This window comes from Acanthopagrus latus, chromosome 5 (genome assembly GCF_904848185.1).
Source record: "Acanthopagrus latus isolate v.2019 chromosome 5, fAcaLat1.1, whole genome shotgun sequence".
Lineage (NCBI taxonomy): Eukaryota > Metazoa > Chordata > Actinopteri > Spariformes > Sparidae > Acanthopagrus > Acanthopagrus latus.
The window spans coordinates 12,639,196-12,661,805 of record NC_051043.1 but is presented as its reverse complement, the minus strand read 5'-3'; the positions used below and the strand labels follow the sequence as shown (position 1 = coordinate 12,661,805).

Here is a 22,610-nt window from a genome sequence, read left to right as displayed (position 1 = left end):
TATATCTAATGTGAGATTACCTGGATGCTGTGCTGTTTTTTTCTCCATGCAGTGTAACAACTGAGTATGAAAATCGTATCTGTTAACTCCTGTTTGCCTTCTCCGTCTGTACAGGAGCAGAGCCCCAGCAACGCCACATCCCTGGCTATGATGCAGGAGCCGCAGGAGGTGGTGGAGGAGACGGTCACCATCGAGGAGGACCCCGGCACCCCCACCTCCCACGTCTCAGTGGTCACCTCTGATGACGGCACCACACGGCGCACAGAAACCAAGGTAAGACACCACAGCTGAGTTTCATTCTATGGAAAAAGTATGGTGCTGATTCTTTACAATGATTTATGGAAATGTAACACATAAATACCAGAAGAAGAGTTACATGTACTCCACTGGTCAAAAGTTTGGACACACCTTCTCATTTAATGTTTTTTCTTTATTTTCATGACTGTTTAATTTAGATTCTCACTGAAGGCATCTAAAACCTTCTCTCAATGAGTTTCATGATGTAGTCACCTGAAATGGTTTTCACTTCACATGTGTGCCTTGTCAGTGTTCATTTGTGGAATTTCTTGCCTTCTTAATGGGATTTGGGACCATCAGTTGTGTTATGCAGCAGAAGTCAGGTTGGTACACAGCTGACTCATATTTGACAACTTTTGGAATTCATATTTAGGCAAGAACCAATCTGCTACGTAAAACAAAGCAACAGTCCATCATTACTTTAAGAGCTGAAGGTCAGTTAGTCCCCAAGTGCAGTCGCAAAAACCATCAAGAGCTACGATGAAACTGGCTCACATGAGGACCACCCCACCTCTGCTGCTGAGGATAAGTTCATCCGAGTCTCCAGTCTTCGAAATTGCAAGTTAACAGCACCTCAGATCAGAGCCCAGATGAATGCCACACAGAATTCTAGTAGCAGACACATCTCTACATCAACTGCTCAGAGGAGACTGAGTGAATCAGGCCTTTATGGTCAAATATCTGCTACAAAAACACTACTAAGGAAAAGCAACAAGCAGAAGAGATTTGTTTGGGCCAAGAAACACAAGGAACGGACATTAGACTAGTGGAAAGCTATGCTTTGGTCTGATGAGTCCAAATTTGAGATCTTTGGTTCCACCCACCGTGTGTTTGTGCAACGCAGAAAAGGTGAACGGATGGTCTCTACATGCATGGTTCCCACTGTGAAGCATGGTGGAGGAGGTGTGGAGGTGTCGGGGTGCTTTGCTGGGGACACTGGTTGGGGATTTATTCAAAATTGAAGGCACACTTAACCAGCATGGCTACCACAGCATCCTGCAGCGACATGCCATCCCATCTGGTTTGCGTTTAGTTGGACCATCATTTATTTTGCAACAGGACAATGACCCCAAACACACCTCTAGGCTGTGTAAGGGCTATCTGACCATGAAGGAGAGTGATGGAGTGCTGCACCAGATGACCTGGCCTCCATAGTCACCTGACCTAAACCCAGTCAAGATGGTTTGAGATGAGATGGACCTCAGAGTGAAGGCAAAAGGGCCAGCAAGTGCTCAGCATCTCTGGGAACTCCTTCAAGACTGTTGGAAAACCCTTTTAGGTGACGACCTCATGAAGCTCATCAAGAGAATGCCAAGAGTATGCAAAGCAGTAATCAAAGCAGAGGGTGGCTATTTTGAAGACTCTAAGATATAAAACACATTTTGAGTTATTTCACACTTTTTTGTTTACTGCATCATTTCATGTGTGTTCATTCATAGTTTTGGTGCCTTCCGTGAGAATCTACAATGTAAATAGTCATGAAAATAAAGAAAAAAACATTAAATGAGAGGATGTGTCCAAACTTTTGACTGGTAGTGTACATTTGTTGATCTCTACGCATACTACATTTTTAGGATGGTGATGTTTACCAAGTGTTTTTATATCATAAAGACATTGGATGCTCTCTGTTAGCTGTTAAAAATGTTTAACTTTGAAATGCTACCAAGCAAAGAGAAGCAGTAGACAGATAGCTGTGACCTGCAGGTAAAACTGGCAACCTTTATATAATCTACTGAACAGAGCTCATATTCAGCCTGGTACCAGCTTGCACACATGAGCAGAACACCTCAGAGCAGCAGCATTATTGTGGCCACAAGATCCCATTGAGCACAGCTCTTCACCCCAAAAGTCACTTTGATCCATTTCATTATTTCTTCAAATTATGGTTTTGGATCACAGCTTCCAAACTGCACGGCACTGTACCTCCACTCTAAGACTTCCACCCTGAAGAACTCTAAATCCCATAATCCCCCTGCCCAAAGTGGTTTCATCTCCCTCTCATGGCTTTATTTAGTTGATTTTTTTGTGTTATTATGAGCCGACTCCCCTTGCGGTCTCCTTGTTTTGTGCTTCTTAAAAGCTCTTTTGTTGATTCGTCCTCTGCTGTGTTCTGTTGTTTTTCTGTAAGGACTTGTCAACTAACGTGAAGGTGAGTGGACCTTTATACCAGTCTGGCTTTTCTCCCACCACGCCACCATTTAATGTGTGCTCATACAGGCTGCAGCAGCAGTATGCAACACAGTCTGCTTCTTCACAAGCCAAATAATACTCCAGTCTATACTCTAAAGTACTTATTAGATCACTGCTTGCTGCTTTCACCTTCCGGGATAAGGCCCATTCTTTTTTCTTATTATTTATTTTGCATGACCTTGTCTCTCTCTGTCTCTCTCTCTCTCTTTATTTCTCTCTTATAATTAACATTGACATTATAGGAGGCACAAAATACTGTTTACTCAGCAGCAATAACATGTTAAACCCTCTCATACATATGATTGTCGAAACAAGATCGAAAGTCTTTAATTGGAAACTAGAATCTTGTAATTATCTTGAGCAATCACCATAAATTCCTGTGTCAGGAACTATAATTTCAACTTTTTAAAACATGTTACTTATTTTGCCTCATTTTTTTCCTGCCCTCTGTTAGCTGGGATTATTTTTCAGTGGTATAAATTTCCATTTTTTAAATCAAATTTGCACATTGGCTTCCCTAAGTGATTGGCTACCATTCTGAAGAATTCGGAAAAATTATTTCAAGTGGCATCAATAATGTCTTCCCCTTGGTATAAGGTTGGGGTTTGGAAGTGTGTGCCTTTTCATTGTGTTTTGGGAGACGATCTGCGTTTTAAATTTGAATCCATCACTCTCTGCGCGGAGAGGAATTCCCACCAGATTTCCATTTGCAAAAATGTATGACATCTTAGGAGTAAGGCGGGGGGTTGAAAACTCGTCCTTTTTGCTTCCGTATTTTCAGACATACCCTCAAAGATAAGCTTATATTGCAATATTACGCTTGGTATTCGGACATAAACATGTCTGCAGTCAGCTGGCACTGCTGTAGGCTTCCAGTAGAGTTGAGAGCGCTGTGTGGAGCTCCTACTCCAGGGACTGTGAAACTGTAATTAAAAAGCCTGGTCTAATCCCTCATCAGGGAGGGCCCATTGCCCTCCAGCCTGTTTACTGCGAGAGCATTGGCTGCAAACACTTACTCACATTCACACTACTTTATGCATTCATACACAGAACATCTTAGGGATCGCACACGCAGATGTGCAGTAAAACATCAAATTAATCAAGGGCTTTACTGCTTAGAAAGGGAAGAGGAAGGACATTCCTTCAAAAAGCCCCGTACCCTGCTGTGAGGGGACATTGTGTTTTGTTTTGTTTTTTTTTTTTAAGTCACTTTGAGGAGAAATGCAGATTAATGTTCAGGGTGAACTTCTGGAGGCCATCATTTCTGCAGTTGCAAATGGATCCAGACCCATCGAAGTGTTTCCTCAGAGAAAACCCTCCACTTGTCTCCCTCAATTCCTCTCTGCCTTCTTTTACCCGGCGTCTCTGACTCACTTTCATGTGTTGTTTTTCACCATCTCTCCTTTCCTATCTCCCTTTTCATTTCACAGCAACTCACAGTTTTATTTATGTGCTTATCTGTTCTTTTGAACCAAAGTCTTTCCATACTGTCTAATGGTAATACTCTCCTTTCCCTTGATGGTTATCCCCCATCTGACTGCTGGAAGATGAAACATGGAAGCTTCTCCTATCTTACTGATTTGCTGGCAAAAAAGTTTTTTTTTTCTGTGGTAAACATGTTTCTAGCTGCTTTATTATCAGATATTATTTGTTCGATTACGGGGAGAGGAGCAGAAGGAGACAAGTGTGTGCCTGTGCAGGGCAGCCAGGGTATATTTCAGCTGACAAATTCAGTTAACATCGGACATTTTTCATATACAGCTGGAAAGCAACCATAAATGGCCTTTCAATAGCAGATTAACTGCTGGTTGCATTTACATTTTCAATCAATTCAACTCAAAGGGAATTGGCCCGGACCCCGAATGTGTTTTAATCTGAGCACATGTATGCGCTCAATTAGATCTGTGTCCATCCTCCTGTCCCAGCATGCCATGCTTTCCCTTGGCCCTCATCCAGCCCTCCTTTCCTGCTGGCAGACGCTCTGAATGGAACACCAGTCATGTAGGAGGAAGAGCTCAGTTGGCCCAATAAAAGCGGAATTCCTCCTCTTTCCTCTGGATATGAGCTAATGAGAGTTGCGGTAGACCACACAAACAAATAGATGCACCTTCACCATTCTGCACTCACTGGGAAGCCCACTTTTAGTAGGTAGTATGTAGTTTATTAGGTACAGCTGTTGCAAAAAATGTGTCACTGTTAAGAGGAATGGGAGGAAGAGCAGACACCTTTTCTACTCAGTGCATCATTTCCTTTTACTTCAGACAGACTCTTGACTTCAGAAAGTCATTTTTATAAATAGTTACTGGAGCACATCAAGAACACACTCTTTCCTTTCTCAAATTGCACAGAGCTCTATTTATATAGCTTGAAAGTGTGCAGGGCCGTGTCATTTTTCCAGTCAGTCATTAAATCTAATATAGTTTACTGAGAGCTCTACCCATCCGTCCCTCCAACTCCAGGTGACCAAAGTGGTCAAAACCATCACCCGCCGCACCTACCACCCAGTGATGGTCACTGACAACTTGTTAGTGGATTCCAGGCCTGCCACCCGGACCCCAACTCCGGTCTCCATCTCGACCCCAACCCCACCGGAGACAGAACCAGTAAAGGATGCCGAACCCTGTGTGACTTCTGCTGTGTTTTCCCCTGCCTGCCTCCCTGTTCCTCTAGCCTCATGTTTTACAAAGCCATTTAGCCAATTAGATTCTCTAGCGTTGTGGAGAACCCAGCGATTTTTTTACTTGCGTCACCTTCACAGATGCTCTTGAGGCGAGCTTGGAGTGAATTACCGGGCTCCTTAAAAAACTGAGTTACTACCTCATCTTCTCCCACTAAACCTGTGTGTCCGTTAAGGCTTTGCAGTAAAGTGAATGCTGCAGAGGTTGTGAAACCTCTGGCAGTGCTGGCAGTGGACACTCTGACGCCTGCTGCTCCCCCATTTCTAACAGTTTGGTTAATACAGGCCTGTGTCTAACTGCCTGTGGTTGTTTCCAGTACAGGCGTGACTTTACAAGCATGTACACACACACACACACACACACGCACACACACACACTTACAAATCTATAGTACTTCTCAAGTGCAAATGCTTGCAGTCTCCACCATTTTAGCAATTCTGTTTTAGCCCTGTTTACCTCGCTTCAGCATATTTTAGTGCACCTTTTGAATCGCAGGTCCCTCACCTCCCCTCGTTTTTTCCCTTGCGTGACGGTTTAACGCCTTGTGAACTTGAGCGTACATCAAAGAGTGTTTGAAAACTGTGTGATGGCTCCCTTTGCAGCCCTAGCAAATCGCCTAAAAAGCTATGTTAGTACAAGGCAGCTGGGTATGTCAGGGCTGGGAAGCTGTAGCATTCAACATGCTCTCCTCTCGGCTCCGATGGGGAAAAAAAAGCATGATGGTAAATAAAAGGGGATGAAATTGGCAGATATGAATAAAAGCATTCAGGAATGATCTTTGATCTGGAAGGCTTGGGTTCCAATGTTTAGTGTTATCTCTCAGAAAATCAATAAAGCGTATCACATAAAAAAGTGAAGCTGTTATTTGATAAATTACATTTTTAATGCTAAAATGATCTCTGTAACATTCAGCTCTGGCCCCTGCAGTCCCCTTGAGGCTATGATATGAACACCAGAATAGTCTAGTTTGTGTTCTGTCATGGTTCACCGCAGTAAATCAAGAGAATGGAAGTGAGCTCGTTATTCCAAGGTCATACATATGCTTTAGCTAATGTGAATCAAGCAAGTGAGGCTCTTTATTTTTAACTGTGCAAAGCCAAGGCGGACTGGCGTCAGAAACAAACATAAATTTACTCAGTAATTACTCCGAACATGGAAATGAACCTTGGCATTCCTGAAATAGGCTTTGTTATGTAGCTCACTGTCAGGGTGTAATCAAGAAAACAAGGCCAGTGAAGATTTCTATTTGTTTCAACCAAGTTAATGAGGATGCTGCGATGAACAGCCGATTTGTTGTTTGTTGTTTCGCTCTTGGCACGCACCTCTGTAGCGAGGGTTAATGCCTCGTTGTGGTTCCTTGATATTGTTACATGCCTTGTCCCGCTCCTTATTAAAATCTATATTATGGCATTGATGGGAAAATAAAGAAAGTGTGTTACAATTAGGAGGGCTGGTGTTGAAATTAAACCCATCAGATGCAGGAATGTTTTTTTCTTTTTCCCAAGAAATATAAGCTGACAGTCCATGCTCATCAACTGGGAACGAACCTCTCTACAACACCTTGTCAGGCTCAACACGACCTGCATCAGATCTGCACCCCTGCAGATGATGATTAATTTTCATCAAGCTCATTAATTTTGAAGATGAATTTATAGCTGCGGACAAAATAGCCAATTATCGGCCACAGCAGAATTCAGTGGGCAGCAAATTGGTTTCTGTATGGGCGGAGAGCCCAGGGAAGGAGGGGGGTAGCTGTCTTTAATTCTCCCATCAGACAGCCTCAGAGACAGCAGAGGAAGTGAAGTTATTGAGCTATAGGATGAGCGTGAGAGATAGATACATGCAGCTCCTCTAGCTACAGCTTGATGCTACCATGCTCCCATGGGGAAAAGGGATTCAAGGGCCAGTAGAGCTGTAGCACTTGGAGATGGCTCTGTTCCAGCACAATCCAGGGGACTTGTTCTGCCAAGACGCTTCATGTGTATAAGAAAAAGTTTGGTTTACACAGCATTTCTCCTGACGTATTATTGCAGACATATTGGTCAGTTTATATCTACCTCCTCCACTGCAACAAAGGTTTGCCATTCTCTATGTGGTTGTAGGATTTAAATTTTGATGAAAGTAACACAAATGTTTTTGTTTTCCTTTGCTTTAGGATTTAGATACACGTTTTAATCTTGACACTAAGAACCAAAGCTGTTATTAATTGTTCTCATTGATCTTGTTTATATGTCTGTCTCTTTCACTGTGTGGCCTGATAGCACAGTGTACTCATTGTGTGGACAGCATGGTTTTCTATGTATGTATAGCCGAAAACACAGTATGCCAACATGTCAGGTTTGTTATGTCATTCCACGCTGTCTGACAGGTGTCTCTGTTCCCCTCTACAGGTGACCAAGATGGTGAAGACTGTGACCACACGGACGGTGCGTCAAGTGCCCCTGGGCCCCGATGGCTTGCCACTGCCTGAGGGCTCGTCCCCGCTAGGCAGCTACACCGACTCCATTGACCGGCGCTACATGAAGAATGGAGGTGACCGCTTCATCACGCCTCAAGCGACCTCCACCCTGACACGCTCCTACAATAACTCATACAATGATTCATATGGCGAAACTCCAGAGAGCCAGTACGCTCGTCACTACGGCCTGCACGATGGCTATGCCGATTTGACAGACAACTACGGCAGCCTGTCGCGTGGCGTCAACTTCCGGCCGCCGCGCTACCCCTACCTTCCCAACAGCTACCGGCCGGAGAACAGCTACACGCTGCCTATTCGTAAAGACGACTATGGCCATGTGGCCCAACCCCAGGTGCCAATGGGAAGCAGCACTGTGGATCTGAACCGCTCACAGCCAGAGCGCTTCCAGCCCGAGCCATATGGCCTGGAGGATGATCGCCGCAGCTTGGGCCCTGAAGAGGAGGAGCCATATGAGCTCGAGCCTGACTACTCCACTGCCAACCGACGCACCTTGCAGGGGGCCAACCGGGGACGCACCCACCGGGAACCTCTTCGTGACGGGCCTCGAGTCAGGTGAGGATAAATGCACAAAACTTCAGAAGGTAGAAGTTTGCTTTTAAACAGGAATGCTTGATCTCAATCTGATCTTAAATCATTTCCCAGTCTGGGATCATTAAAGTAATTCTATTCTATTCTATGATCTGCTAGTTCACCTCAGAGCAAAGACATTACACAGATAAATCTGCATCCGTTGTTTTGACACATCAGTACCTGGTGTACAGATGTGACAGATCGTACTGAAGGAATCAGACTACTGGAGCTCACAGGAGATAATGGTTTCGTGAAGGTGTGTAAGTTCAGACAGTGTACATGTTCTTTATTCACGTTGGACAGTACATTTCTGCTCATATTCATGAGCGCAGACTTTGCCTTGACATGAGAGGAGATCAGGCCTGTTAAGATGAGAGGGAATCAAGAATACTTGTCTTGTTCTCGCCATAAAAAAGACTACATTACAGCGTGCGCAAGTAAACAGATGTCTCTTCTCCTTGTGCAACTTGCTTGAGAAAGGAAGCGAGGAAAAACAAGTCTTTGATTGCCATTTTCCTGCAAATGGATAGTGAACAAGTGTTTGTGTCAGAGGTAAAGAGGCGGGAACGATTTGAGATGTGACGAGGGAGAGAAGGGAGGATAGAAGGGATGCAAGGAGATCTGGAGAGCGACAGAAGGCTTTTGTCAGTTATCTCTCAAAGCCTTTCTTTTTTGCGCAAACCTGTGTTGAGAGTATAACCCTTGACTCCAGTTGGCTGAAAACAAGCCTGTCAGCCTGCAACAATAAGATCCCAAAATGGACTCTTGTGTCCTAATAGCTTGTAATCATTTCATTGCCGTCCGAATGGGGGCCTGGAAGAAGTGTCCACCTTCCGTAAAATTGAATCAGGGGTCTGTAGTTGATTTGGTGGGAAGTGCGTTGCAAAATATTTGGGTCCAAATCTCTTTTCCTGACTCAGGGCTCAGGGAACAGAGTGATAAGAGCAAGACAGGAAAGATTGTGTTTGTGTAATTTCTGTGTGTGTCAAAGGTGATGCTGAATGCAGGTTTCCAGCCTTCTTGACAGTGAGCAAGTTTTGCTTTTGAACACTTCTTAATGAACTGCATGTACACACACACACTCATGCAGTCCCCTGCGTTGATGTGCATGAGGCACGAAAGAGCAGATGCCCTAATCAGACTCACACTTTTGACTTGACTCTGACACTTACATGGTATCTCTTTCTCTTGTTTACACACACACACACACACACACTCAATAAAAAATCCACATCTTCAGAAAATGAGTCACTCCCCTATCCGCCTAGTGAGAGGCGCTTGCTGTGACAGGCAATTTGTAGCCTGCCTTACATGTGTCACAACACAGCCACATACACCCCTTCAGACACACGTACACACGTGCACTCACACACACACACATGCAGTCCCACATACACGCGCGCACACATACACACACACACTCACATGGAAACACTGACAGCTGCTAACACAAATGCCCAAACACACATTTGAAGCCACTCGTAACTGGCTGCTGCCTGGCTAATTGCAGCAGAAAGGAAATTCAAAAATATTTCCCTCCTTCCTTGTTTCCTTTGGTTCTCCTACACTCACATCAGCTGGCATCAGAACACCAAGACATCAGTATACTATAAGCGTTTTTGTTTTTTATTCACTCAGAAGAGTGACAATCAGCCCTCCCAGAGTGCCCAGGCTCCCCTGTGCACTCACACTACGATTAGTATTCTTCCAAGAAGCGAGCGGCGACTCCAAAGTGCTGTAATGAATCTGGGAATTAAAGCAGTTTAATTACAGCTTATCATTCTCAATAATGCTCCCACAAAAATGAAGATGTTTAGTGCTGAATCGGCTGCCTGCATTTGCGCCGAGCACTCATTTTGTCAGTGCCCTGGAGTCCATCGTGTGTTGGGAATGATAATGTATCATTTCTGGAGTTGGTTGGCTGTGTGAGTTTGCCTCACTGTTGGACTTTAGTATTAAGACGGTTGAACAAGTTGAATAAATGAGGGAGGAAACCTAATGACTGCTGAGGCTTCCGCACAGATCATCAGGGGTTACTGCATAGCTTGATAAGTATGGGAATTATGTGAATCATATTTGTTGGAACTGCTTTCACAGGGCTCTCAACCAAAACACAGAATTAGGGAACATCTTTTGGTCACAATTTTTTAATATTTACTGACGTTTTTGTCACAAGTCTAACTGCAGATGTCACCTCTGGCTCTTCTCGTCTTGCAACAGCCACTTCATCCTCTACATTCTACATAGCACGATAGGATGTACATTTCTGAATCATGTCATGCAGTACACCTATAAGCACCTGCTTCAATTACATATCTCTACCTACTTTCTTGGATTTTTCTAATAGCGTAACGATGATACGAAGGCCTACAGGCAAAGGCAGCAAGTCTGGGTTAGGGTCTGAGGGTGAGGAGGCTGGAAAGCAAAGGAATGAACCAACATTGACAATCTGATATTGGCTGACAAAAAAAGTTTGGCGTCCGCACAGATCAGCCACATTACAAAAAAGGACTCACAGGTGAAAAGAAGAACAGTGATCATCCTGCTACAGTGCAGTACCCTGCTGGGAAACTTTTGGGTCCTTGTGGAATGTGCCGGAAATACTCTGATCCACGGGCTCCCTACTTGGCGAACCTACCAGACTCAAATGAGCCCCCACCAAGCCCTGATGCCAGAAACCCCAGGAGACCCCAAGAGGTCGCGTTTGTATACCTCGATGGGTCAGAGCCAAAACCAGTCTGTGGAAGGGCCTCCACAAATCAGAGTTGTTTCAGCTCTTGAACTGAATGTGTGCCTGATTGGTGTACACTGACAGGGTAGTTGGAGAATGAGACACAGTTGAGCAGGTGGATGTGAGAGTTTGGTGAGCAGAATTGATGGGAACATCAGAGGGCATCTGGTGGACAGGTGGAGAATGACAGTGAAGCTTAATAGAGATGCATGGGCCTGGGCAGAGGCAGTGCATCTGAGGGCAGGGACGGAGAGGCAGATAGATATTTTATAAATATTTTGATAAAGTTCTTCTGCTTTTCATAGTTTTTATTGGCTTGTTTATCTACATGCCTGGACCCTTTTTACTTGATCTTAGATCACTTGAGCTTAGATTTTTCTTCTTGGTATAAAAGCATTTTAAAAAGCAAATAGTATTTTAACAAGTGTTACATCAAAAATTGTTTCTTTACCCTAACGTACAGTGGGAAGGAAGTGCATCTCTTTGCCTCTGCACAGGTTGTGCTGATAATGAACGTGTCTGTCGCCTCTCTCCTAACCCCCCAATGTCTGGATGTGAGTGCATCTTATTCCCTTTCCCCCATCCCAACCCATCTTTTATGGGTGTGTGACAGCGCGTGTGTCCATGAGCACCTTTCTGTGTGTGTTTGTGTGTGTGTGTGTGTCCATGGCATCATGATTAATAGCTGCTTTTGAACTCTGCCAGATTACAGGGGCGTCTTTAAGCCAGTCTCTAATGGCTCATCTCTCCTTGGGCGACCCGCTCTGCTGCACCTGCCCACCTGCACCCAGGGGTCGCTACACACATATATACACATTAAAATGCACACATGCATACTCACATGAACACACACACGCACGCTCATCCCATAATTGAGGGGGGGGATGTCATTCTAACCCAGTGGTGTCTGTAGAGAAGTGACCCCCTCCTCCCCTTCCTCGACCCTGCCAAGAGGCAAATATTCCGTTTAATATCATACTTCCCCTCTGTCATGTTTGAGGTTTCCCCGAAGCATCTCCTTAATTATGGAAGAAACTTCTGAGGGATGTCACTCTCCCTTAACTGAATGAAAACAAGCCGTGGTGACAGTGGATAATGGCATCGTAACAGCCTGAGAAATTACAAAGTGGCAAGACATAAACACACACACTTTGCTGTTTTTTTTTCTTCTTTTCTCTCTCCCCCTTTTTTTTTTTTTTATCCCGCAAAGACTCTTGTGCATCATAAAACAATTATTGCCCATAATTCAAAATGAGCAATCTGTTTAGCGGGGACAGTCAGTGAGAAGCTCTTAAAAGCGGCAGTGATGTTATGTGTACATATGAGATGCAAACATCTTCTTGGGAGTGTCTAATCCTTTTCAGTTGATCTGCTTTTATGGGCCTGTGAAGAGGAGGGTCAGGCACGACTCGAGGATGATGAAAGTAATTGAGAGAAGACGAGGGAAAGGAAGAAAAGCGAGACTGTGCTGAAGTTTGGGGAGATGCATACGTCTCATATCAATGTTATCTGTTTATCTTGTCCTCTATTCTTTGGAGAAAAAGAAGCACACACACGAATCCTCAGACAAGCACCTAGATACACAGAAATAGCCTGGCCATTTAGCAGCTCGATTAACATGAGGAGAGCGATCTGCTGTAATCATGCTCAGATCATCGCGTCTTGCGGCGGAGAGCCCTTTCACATCCTATGAATATACCCCTCCCTCTACACACAATGGCGCCAATTTAAATGCAAATCCTGACATTCCCATCACTCAGCCTCGCGACGCCTGCTTTACCAAAAGCCTTGCCGCATCGGCCCAGATCTAAATGAGCCACGATCTGCTCAACTGTACATCTCATCTGTGTGTTGAAGTGTGTGCGCGAGGGAAAGAGTGCGGCAAACATAGTGCGACAGATAATGAGAGAGAAAGTCAAAGAGAAGAGAAAGAGACGCCAGGCATTACAGACATGGTGTTTATGTATGCAGGTCTATGTGATGGAGATGATGCTCAGATTGTGTTCTGCCTTTCCGTCAGGAGGGTTGTTTCTGCCTCCCATTGGCTTGTCATGTCCAATATCCCACAGCAATCCAAAGTTGGATGATTGCCTCCAAGTGTGGGAGTGTGTTTTCAGATCTCTGTGCACACAAAGAAGCATTTAGTTTACCAGCAGCACGTGCACACATACTCACAAAATTCCCTCTTTTTCCATACAGTCTGTCATGAATCTCAGTGTTCTTGCCAAACCTCAGCGCTGTAGTCGTTCTCTAAATGATTTGCTGTAATTAGGCTCTTGATTGGCCCCTCCTTCCATACTGTGGTTTCGGGCCGCCTATAGAGGTTTGTGGCTATCCAACATGTTTCTCAAACTGGAAAAATACTTTCAAAGGGAAAGTACTCCCAGTGATGATGCATCAAATCCATTCTAGTTTGTTAGTTGTGTTCCCTTTTCTTTTCTGGAGGAACACCTGTTTAAAAAGAATTAGAGCTCCAGAGTCACAGCTGTTCTTGACATGTGCCCATGACACCCAAGGCCTGTAATGTTCACCACAACACTGCAGTTCTTTGAACTTGGTTCACGTTGCTTGCAGCATTTGGACACATGGCCATACTCGACTGCAGCGGTACCCCACTCTATCTCTGTTAATGCTCTTTACATCCATCTGAATAAGGGATTTAGTATCTTGTTACATTGTTGGGGCCGGAGATTTTCCCCTCGGTTCAACTTGTATCGATTTCCCTGGCAGTAAAATGCTCAAAGTCAAGCCATAAAAGCCAATATGTTACTGCGAGGCTTGTGTAAAAGAAAAAAAATCAACAAAGAAATACACCAGAGCCGAGGCAAGATGGCATGCAGGGCCCCCCTCCGCATTCCCCAGCATGCCTGGGAAGAACTGTAAAAACACATAATTAACATAAAACTCATTAAAATTAGAGCTCGGTCTGGAAGTCTCTGCCAACCACCAGCGTTAGTCGCCATTTTGTTGCACCACCAACCACCATACATCAAAGATGGTGAGAGGAGGCCAGCTGGATTATGTAACGAGGATAAACAATCTCAGGCTGTGGGATGGGTAGGGGGATGATAAAGCCTGTGCATAAGTACACAACCCTAATTAAATTCCTCTCCCCATGTCATAATTTTTCCTACCAGATATCTCCCATCCTTTTGGACAACTCACTGGTATGTTTTCAAACAGAATTGTTGTTAAGCAAGTTTCCAAAGAAACAGTTTTGCAACTTTACTGTCAGTAACTCCCCAGACTCCTCCCTGGAGTTGGCTCTACAAGTGAAAAATCGTTCCTATGATTGAAAAGCCTTAAGTAAAATAAGTAGCCTGCACTCCAGCAACAAATGATGTGTCATTGGAATTCAGCTCTTATATTTCCCCCCATGTACCAACAGAGAATTGATGAGGCTGCCTTTGGAGTAGAGAGCCCTAGAGAACAGAGTGCAGATCATAGACTCTGAGAGGCTCGGGTAATCGAGATTCATGAAAGGGAACCCTCACCAAACGCCCCCAAAAAGCAGCTCCCCTCTTACCTCCATCACTGAAAATGAGTAGAGCTCAGTACTGTTTAAGGCTCCAGCCCTGACACTAGTAATGCTAATGCGGCTAATGCTAGCAGAGCAATCCCAGAGAGGTGGTCATTAACATTTAACCAACTGCATGCTAGTGTTTGGGACTGTGAGCAAAGGGAGCCCTGGGGGCATCTTAGGCGCTCATAGTCCTCCCTGGGGGGACAGCACAGCTCTCTTCTCTGTTCCCTGGGGAAACAACTTCAAATCCCCTCTCTACTGTATGTGGTGGCTTCCTAAAAAAACTACTTCACAGGACTTTCCTTCAAAGCTTTTTTCTTTGGTGTTGCCTTTGTCTCTGTTTCTTTGTGAAGTGCCTGGTTTTTCTTTGCGCAGTCTTTTCCTGTCTCTCAATCACTCTATCTAAGACTTTATGTTTGTTGAAGTCTGACATGTTTGTTGCTACCACCTGACAGGGAAGAATAATAAGTGGAACGTTGCCTACCGTATCACTCTTATTGCAGGGAATTGCCACCGAGGTCCCTTTGACAGAGCTGTTTATAACAGATCCAAACCACATATCACCGTGTCTCCCCTTCACTCTTTGTCCTACACTCCCTCCTTTTCTCCCCTCCATTGCTTACATCCTTTCTCCTCTCACTCACTCTGTCCTATGCTTTCTCTCTTCCCCTCATTAGTCAGTGGCTCTCACCTCAGTTGGCTTCTCGCAAAGTATTTCCCCCGGCTGCCTAATTCTTCTCTCAGACAAATCTGTCTGAGTCACCCACCATTTACCTCCTCCATCTCCCTCGTCCTCACTGTCCTCTTTTCTTTCGACTTCCAGAGGGTACCCAGACGACCCCATTGAGGCAGAGCTGATCGATGAGCGCCACCCTTATATCCATGGCATGTATTCAGCACCGCTGGCCCAGCCGGAGAGGGGAAGCATGGCCAGTCTTGACCGCATGGGCGGTCGGCGTTCACCTTCCATCGACAGCATCCGCAAGGACCCACGCTGGCGTGACCCAGACCTCCCCGAGGTCATCGCCATGCTGGGCCACCCCATTGACCCGGTCAAGTCCAACGCCGCTGCTTACCTGCAGCACCTGTGCTACGAAAATGACAAGATTAAGAAGGACGTGCGTCAGCTGAAGGGGATTCCTGTTCTGGTGGGGCTTTTGGACCACCCCAAATCTGAAGTCCACCGCAAGGCTTGTGGTGCCCTGCGCAACATCTCTTACGGCAAGGACAATGACAACAAGGTGGCCATCAAGAACTGTGATGGCATCCCGGCCCTCGTCCGTCTGCTAAGGAAGACCAATGACATGGAGGTTCGAGAGCTCATCACCGGTAAGAAGAAAACATTTCTATATTAAACACAGTAAACAATAGACACTTATGATAATGTTTAAGCAGGTTTAAGTGGGCTCAATAACTCGAACTTGAAGCCTAATGTGAGCTGTCACAAACACTTTCATTAAAACTGTGATCAAAGTAAATTCAATGCAATGGCATGTTGCTGTTACTTATACAGTGGTATATGTGAATGTGGCTGAGGAAAAGGACAGAGAGGCAGAATGGGCAGAATTAAAACAACAGAGGCAGCTGTTATGAGTCAAGCACTATACATTTGTTTCTGTGAAAACTTTGCCTTAAGTAGCTATACAATAGGAGTTCAAAAATGTGATAAATCTAATAGCATGGCCATACCTTAAAATGTTTTTGCTCATAGCACAGGTGCTACAGAGGTTGAAGGTTTTGTTGCTCTGTAGACTGTAGGATTAGTGTAAACAGATAAAGTAAATCTATTGTAGTCTGGAACTATTCAAATCCTGTGGTGTTGGTGGAGTTAAAGAAGTCATTTTCCATGACCTTTGACCTGAGTATAGTACATAACTTCTTCAGAGATGTTTTTAAATATCCTGGCATGGATGCATGGAGAAAGAGAGAGGGGTGGAAAGGCAGCGACCTTCTCTGCATATGAAATGTAATTGAATACATTGCTCAGCCAGATTTCTGCGTAGCGCTTACTGTGTGGCAACGTACAGCCCTGAATAGACTGATTAACAGACTGATTGAGTACCGGTGCTGTGTCTCCCTCAGTGTTCCAAGATAACTCAAAGATAACTTGTGAGCAGAAAGTGAGGAGAGATGCACACTGGCATGGTTGTATGGAAGAAATGGGTTATGTCACCCAACATTAAACTATATTTATGTGAAAAGTCATCTCATCCTCTATCTCTTTTGAAAATACATCAATATACCTTAAAAGCTTGACATACCGCCAAGCACAAGTAATGTATTATCATGAAATGATCATATATTCTTGTTTTACACATATGACAGCGCATCTTATGTCTATGTCATAATCTAGAAATGTCAAAAGAATATTTGCCTATTATGTGTTATGCAAAGCTTTCAATCAGACTGTTTTATGAAGTCTCACATTCTCATTTCCCTTAAAACTACTTAGAAAAGATCTGTCATGTGGGTGAGATAATTTAAAATAATTGCTATGGATATGTCTGATTGCATTCTGTAAGTAAGAAATCATGTACCGTTTTCCTGCCATAGATAAAGGAGTCTTATATTATGCAAAAACCACCTGCATAGCACTGTTGCAGCCAAGCCTGTTGGCTGTCTCCTCCACTGACTGTAATATTCCTCTCCCTGTCTGCCTAATTAGTCTCAACTCTTTTGCACGTACGGTAAGTATAAAAGTGCTTCTTTGAAGCCTTTTAAGCTGATATGATAGTACCTTAGTATGCCAGTCCTTTCCAATCACTGGCTGCATACTTCCCATCTCTTATATATTCTATCCAGGCATATACGGAGTTGGCTGTCATAACCCCATACGCTGCATAGTAATGCAGGTCTGACTCATAGTAGATAAAGAAGCAGAGTTTTTTGGTGTGTTTTTGCAGCAGTATTCACAGTATGCTCTTCTCACATCTTAGACCCCTTTCATTATCAAATAAGTTAGTGCCCCAGGAGTTCCATATGGAAAGATACAGTACTTGCAGGATTAGCATTGAATTGTGTAAGTCCCTATACCATAGGGAGTTAGAATTGTATTCAAAGCTGTGATTAGTCATTATTTGATTTGTAGTGAAGACACATTTTGTGTAAATTGTCATGTAGATTTCCCTTCTTACCACTTGGTACAAGAGAAATGAACGTTAATGAGCTGAAACTGTTTCTGTCGATGATGGGTCAGAACGACAATGGCTAAAAAAAATGAGTTTTAATCAAACACTGTGATATTTGATTACTTACACATTACACTGTACTGTGAGCACAAAGAGACAGATTGAGAGTGGAATGATTCTCCGTCAAAAAGCAGATGACCTATAAACCGATTTTTGGAAGAAAAAGCTATTAGCTGCATTGTGTAATGACATATGTTTTAATTTCTTTAAGAGGAGCTATTGATTCAGATTTCTTCCCCTTGACCTGGTAAATGTTGACTTGGGAATACAGTGGTTTGTGTGTGTGTGCATGTGCGTGTGTGCGCACAACTAATCCCCAACATGATGACCTCACACACTTTGGCTGGTATGCACGCTTTGCTATCCGAGAAGGGGCTGTTGTTTTCACTGCACGCGCTTGGAAAACAAGAACTGCTTTAAAGTGAGATGCTTGACCTTTGTAAAGTAACCTCGAGACGCAGAGGGAGTTACTTTTTGGGTAATTTTACAGTTGAGGGAAGAAAAATTGTTGAGGCTGCATTTTGGCAGCTGTCAATAGTTTCTAGCTGCATTTTATGTTTTGCCGATCTCTGTGGCTGGAATGAATATCAATACGAGATACTGACTATTGACGGTTTTAATCCAGCAGTATTTAGAATTATATTGATCCTTTAAAAGTCATTCTAGTTGAACCATGGGGTGCATGCATGCCTAAGTGTGTGTGTCTTTTCCTTTGCTGTGACAGAGATGTCACGGTGAGCGATGACTGTGCCGCAGCAGAAATGATTGCCTTTACAGCAGCGTGTTGCTCCCCATCGTAGCTAAAAATAACCCTGCACCGCAAGACAAGGAGGACAGAATGGAGGGAGGCTTTTCTATTTTTTTTCTCCTCTTTCCCTCATTATCCACCCTCCCTCTCTCAATCTAATTTTTTGCCCTCCCTCATTCATTATCTACATTCTCACTGTTTTTCTCCCTATCTTCTCTCTCTCTCTCTCACTGTCTGTGTCTCGCTGTCTGTCTCCAGCTTTAGGTTTCCACCCTCAGTGCTCTGGCCCCAGTAGAAACAGGCCAGTCACAATGCAAGCTCAGCTTACAGCCTCGGCCCATGTGGCTAAAATTGGCCGTGTTTTTCTACAATTAAATATGGGTTTTAAATATAGGCCCCTTTTCTTAGTCCATGTGTTTTAAGAGTTTGCTGCAGGAGTTTGTAGCGTCCCTGTAAAACCACAGAGAGCTCTGTTTTCTGCAGGGGGAGACGGATGACGTGGAAGGAACCTAGTGGTTTTTATTTTTTCCAACACACAAGACAGACGGACCGGTCGGTCGTATTTTTAGAGCTTTGTACCATTCAGAGTAATTCTATTTTCCCTCCCGGTAGGCTCCGGGCTGTTTGTGCCCTCCAGCAATTCCCACCATGGAAACGCTGATTATTAAGTGGATTTGTTTCCTGTTCATCCTGCAGGAGATGCTGAGAGTTTTGTGGACTGACACTCAGCCAGGTGCCTTTGCCATTTTGGATAAATAAATGCAAATAGGGCAAGGTTGGCAGGCCTTGAAGCTAGAAGAGAGATGATGTCTAGACACTATATCTTAACCAAGGCTCCAAGTTTAACATGATGTATACACTCTATTAGTACACGCACTATTTATTGGATGGTCTGAAGCATCTGACCCGGCTCATGAGCCATGACAAAAAAAAGGGAGTGCTCAGTTTCAAACGGAAAGTTGCCAAAGCCATAGTGCCAGAGAGATTAGTGAGAGAGAGTGTGCTTAAAAAGCTCCTGGGAGACCAGCGAGGTGCTCCCAGTTGCGTTGAGTAACCATCTGATCATAATACTTAGTGTAGCTTTAAAAAGGATGTCTAATGTCCAATTTGTCAAGCCCACTATATCACCTCTTTAGTAACGTAAGATAGACCTTTCACAGCATTCATTTTGGCACATCATGGAGGGAAAACACGCTGGTGTAGTTAACAACATTACACATTTTGCACACAGGCTCGCTTGAATGGCTCACTGAGACACTTGATGTGACTCAGCCATCTTAAGTGTTATTAATTACACCTGTGCTTTTCCTGCTATCACAAGTAAAAACATCTGCTGTGATAAAGGATAATCAGCAAGGCGGAAGTAAAAAATGCATTTTACATTTAAATCCAAACTGGATGGAAATGGCCCCAGTGAAAACCTCACAGATGGTCATATTTTTCATTTGAACCAGAACAACAACGAGAACAGGTGCAGCAGACAAGCGTTCGTTATTTGAAATATCTGTCAGCTGTTGGAGAGTGAAGGACGCTGAAGGACAGTGATTACTGCTCTGTACTGTATTTGAATCTAATTGGGAGAATCTAATCTGGAGAATATATAAATCAAATTGAAATAAGAGTCCTACCTCTATTATATTCTCATTACCATCACTTAATCTGACATACGCATGCTGGGCTGCATCACAAATGATTTAAATAAAGGGCCACGATAGATAACTCCTGCAGCAATGATCGATGAGTTTTCAAGAAGCATTTGATCAGACAAACTGTATGGCATCCACCGTCCATCCACACTGAGCTCAGTACAGTTTCAACATATATATGCAGTGTGTTCCTTCGTGTGCTATTATATAGAACGAACGTATGTCCTATATCAGAGCACATACACATACATTGATGTTTAACTCAGACTCATGATGTGCATGATGTAGAATGTAGTAAAGTCTTACTAAGAGGGGCGACATTCAGGAGGTCCCCCACCACAATTTACAAGACAACCTGCTGAGATCATCATTGGCATACACAGTGTAAGAGTGTGTGTGTGTGCGCGCGCGTGTGTGTGCGCGCGTGCATGCATATAACCCATTTTGCGTTGCCCTACCTTGCTCATTTCATTTTCTTCATTCAAGGGATTGAGACACAAACGCACGCGCAGACACACATTCATCAATCTTACGTGTCTCTTTAGTGGACGCTCGATGTAGCAGACAACAGAGTGAGTCCACTTACTGAGACCTGCTTTCATATCTCCCGCGTGCCCTCTCCCTTTATTCTGAACTGTGTCTCCCTCCTTCGTTACCACTGAGAGTGTGATGGATGGCGTAAGGGGTGAGGAGGAGGAAGACAGGAGGGGGGAGGAGGAGAACGGTAATGGGCAGAACTAAGTTAATAGCCCTGCTAGAGGAGCAACATGCCTGCCAGTGGTCCCTGGAAAATTTAATTATCCTTAGCCTCAGCTCCAGTGCCATTACCAGTGCTAGTCCCAGTCCCTCCAGTCCTCACAAGCAGGTATCAGAGAGAAGTGTGTAAAGGAAAGGACAAGGAGTAAATAGAGAAACATGAGGGTAACATTTGGTCATTACAAAGCTTACACCTTGCTCCTTTGCTTCCCCTCGTCATTTACAAATACACACACACTTCTTTGATCATTGTTGGCTTATATCAAGCCAACAATCAGACACATCCATGCTGTCTGTTTTTGGCAAAGACATGATTGAAGAGGCAGGTAATAATGTACATGTTCTAGTTGCCTTGTGGCTGGATTGGTTTGAAAACAAAGGAAAATCATAAGCTTGTGGGAAAAAACACAACAGCATAGTAGAGAGTGTTGCTACATATATAACAGATCACGATCAAGTCTTTTCAATGCATTTTCCGGAGGAAACTGAAGCACAGCGCATGGATTCGCACTTCTTGGAGATATATTTGCAGAACGAGTTCTGTTTACAGGAGTATATCACAATATATTTTACTCGTTCTGAGCATAAATTTCATTACATGCTGCGTTTTAGATGATTTCCTTCCCAAGCAACCCAACCAGGCTGTTTACCCCCTTTAGATTTTTTCCCAGCAGATAAACAACATTAATAAACCAGAAAGGAATAACACTTTCAGATCTTGAAAGCAGTTTGACTTAGTTATAGAAGGTCATGGTAAAGTCTTGGAATTTTATATCATGGCTCTGCTGGGAATCCTGACTTTTATTAGACAACAAACTTGTAAAAGTATATCCAAGATCATAATTCAGTATTTGAACCTGTTGACTCCTTTGTTTTCTACGGGACATCAACCTCTAGTATTAAACTGTGTGAATATCTGATGACAAAGGCTACCATCAGCATGGACATACAGCAATGAAAGAATCTGGAGCACATTTGCCAGAAAGCACACATTTGGATTAATGGCAGCCAGCCTGGACAGCGTTATTATGTGAAGAACAGGTGTGTTTATTTGGGTTGATGAGTTTGTTGGTTGGTGTCAGGCCAGACCATTACAAAACCAATGGAATGATTTTTGGTGTTGGAGCAAGCAGGAGGATTCACAGACAAGTAGATTTGAATGGGGAGTATATTGAAGCTGTAAATTAATATGAATCACAGTAGATGGTTACATAGCAGTACGCTTAATGACTTAAAGGTGTGTGGGGGGTGTGTAGGATTTAGGGGGCTCTATTGGCAGAAATGGAATACATTCACAATTATATATTTAGAAGTGTATAATCACCTGAAACTAAATATTTTTGTGTTATTGTTACCTCAGAATGAGGTAACAATAACTTTATATCTACAGAGTGAGCTGGTCCTCTTCCATGGAGCCCACCATCTTGTAGCGCCATGTTTCTATAGTATCTCAGAATGGACAAACACTTGCTCTAGAGAGGGCTGCATTTATGGGCCATTGTAGGGTAGGGCAAGGCAAAGGGTATTTTGTTGATTGCAATCTGCAAATTTGCTGCTAGTTGTGTTTACATCCTACACACTGTACCTTTATTAACGTTGTAGTGCACAGTAGTCAGCTGGTTATGTGCCCCTAACAAAAGAGTATAATAATCTTAGGCATTGGCTCTGCACTGTCTGTACTCTGACACTGATAGCAACCCTCCATCCTACTCTCGGGAACAGAGCAAACCCATAGACCCCAAAAAATGGTATGTATTGAGGCGTCCCTGGAATAACCAACTGTATTGTCATTGATTTGAATCTC

The 22,610-nt window shown here is 43.8% G+C and overlaps 1 protein-coding gene across 13 annotated transcripts in view; it reads left to right on the top strand.

The window, feature by feature from the left end:
• The window catches only part of arvcfb (ARVCF delta catenin family member b), a 214,569-nt gene that overhangs the window by 132,864 nt on the left and 59,095 nt on the right, over nucleotides 1-22,610 (top strand). For 11 of the 13 annotated variants that reach the window (XM_037097261.1, XM_037097262.1, XM_037097254.1 and 8 more), the window contains 4 exons: nucleotides 115-273; nucleotides 2,426-2,446; nucleotides 7,556-8,196; nucleotides 15,292-15,797. In XM_037097261.1, coding sequence (XP_036953156.1) covers nucleotides 115-273; nucleotides 2,426-2,446; nucleotides 7,556-8,196; nucleotides 15,292-15,797 — 1,327 coding nt within the window. The remainder of the gene's footprint in view (nucleotides 1-114; nucleotides 274-2,425; nucleotides 2,447-7,555; nucleotides 8,197-15,291; nucleotides 15,798-22,610) is intronic. The other 2 variants (XM_037097258.1, XM_037097259.1) reach the window with 1 other exon arrangement.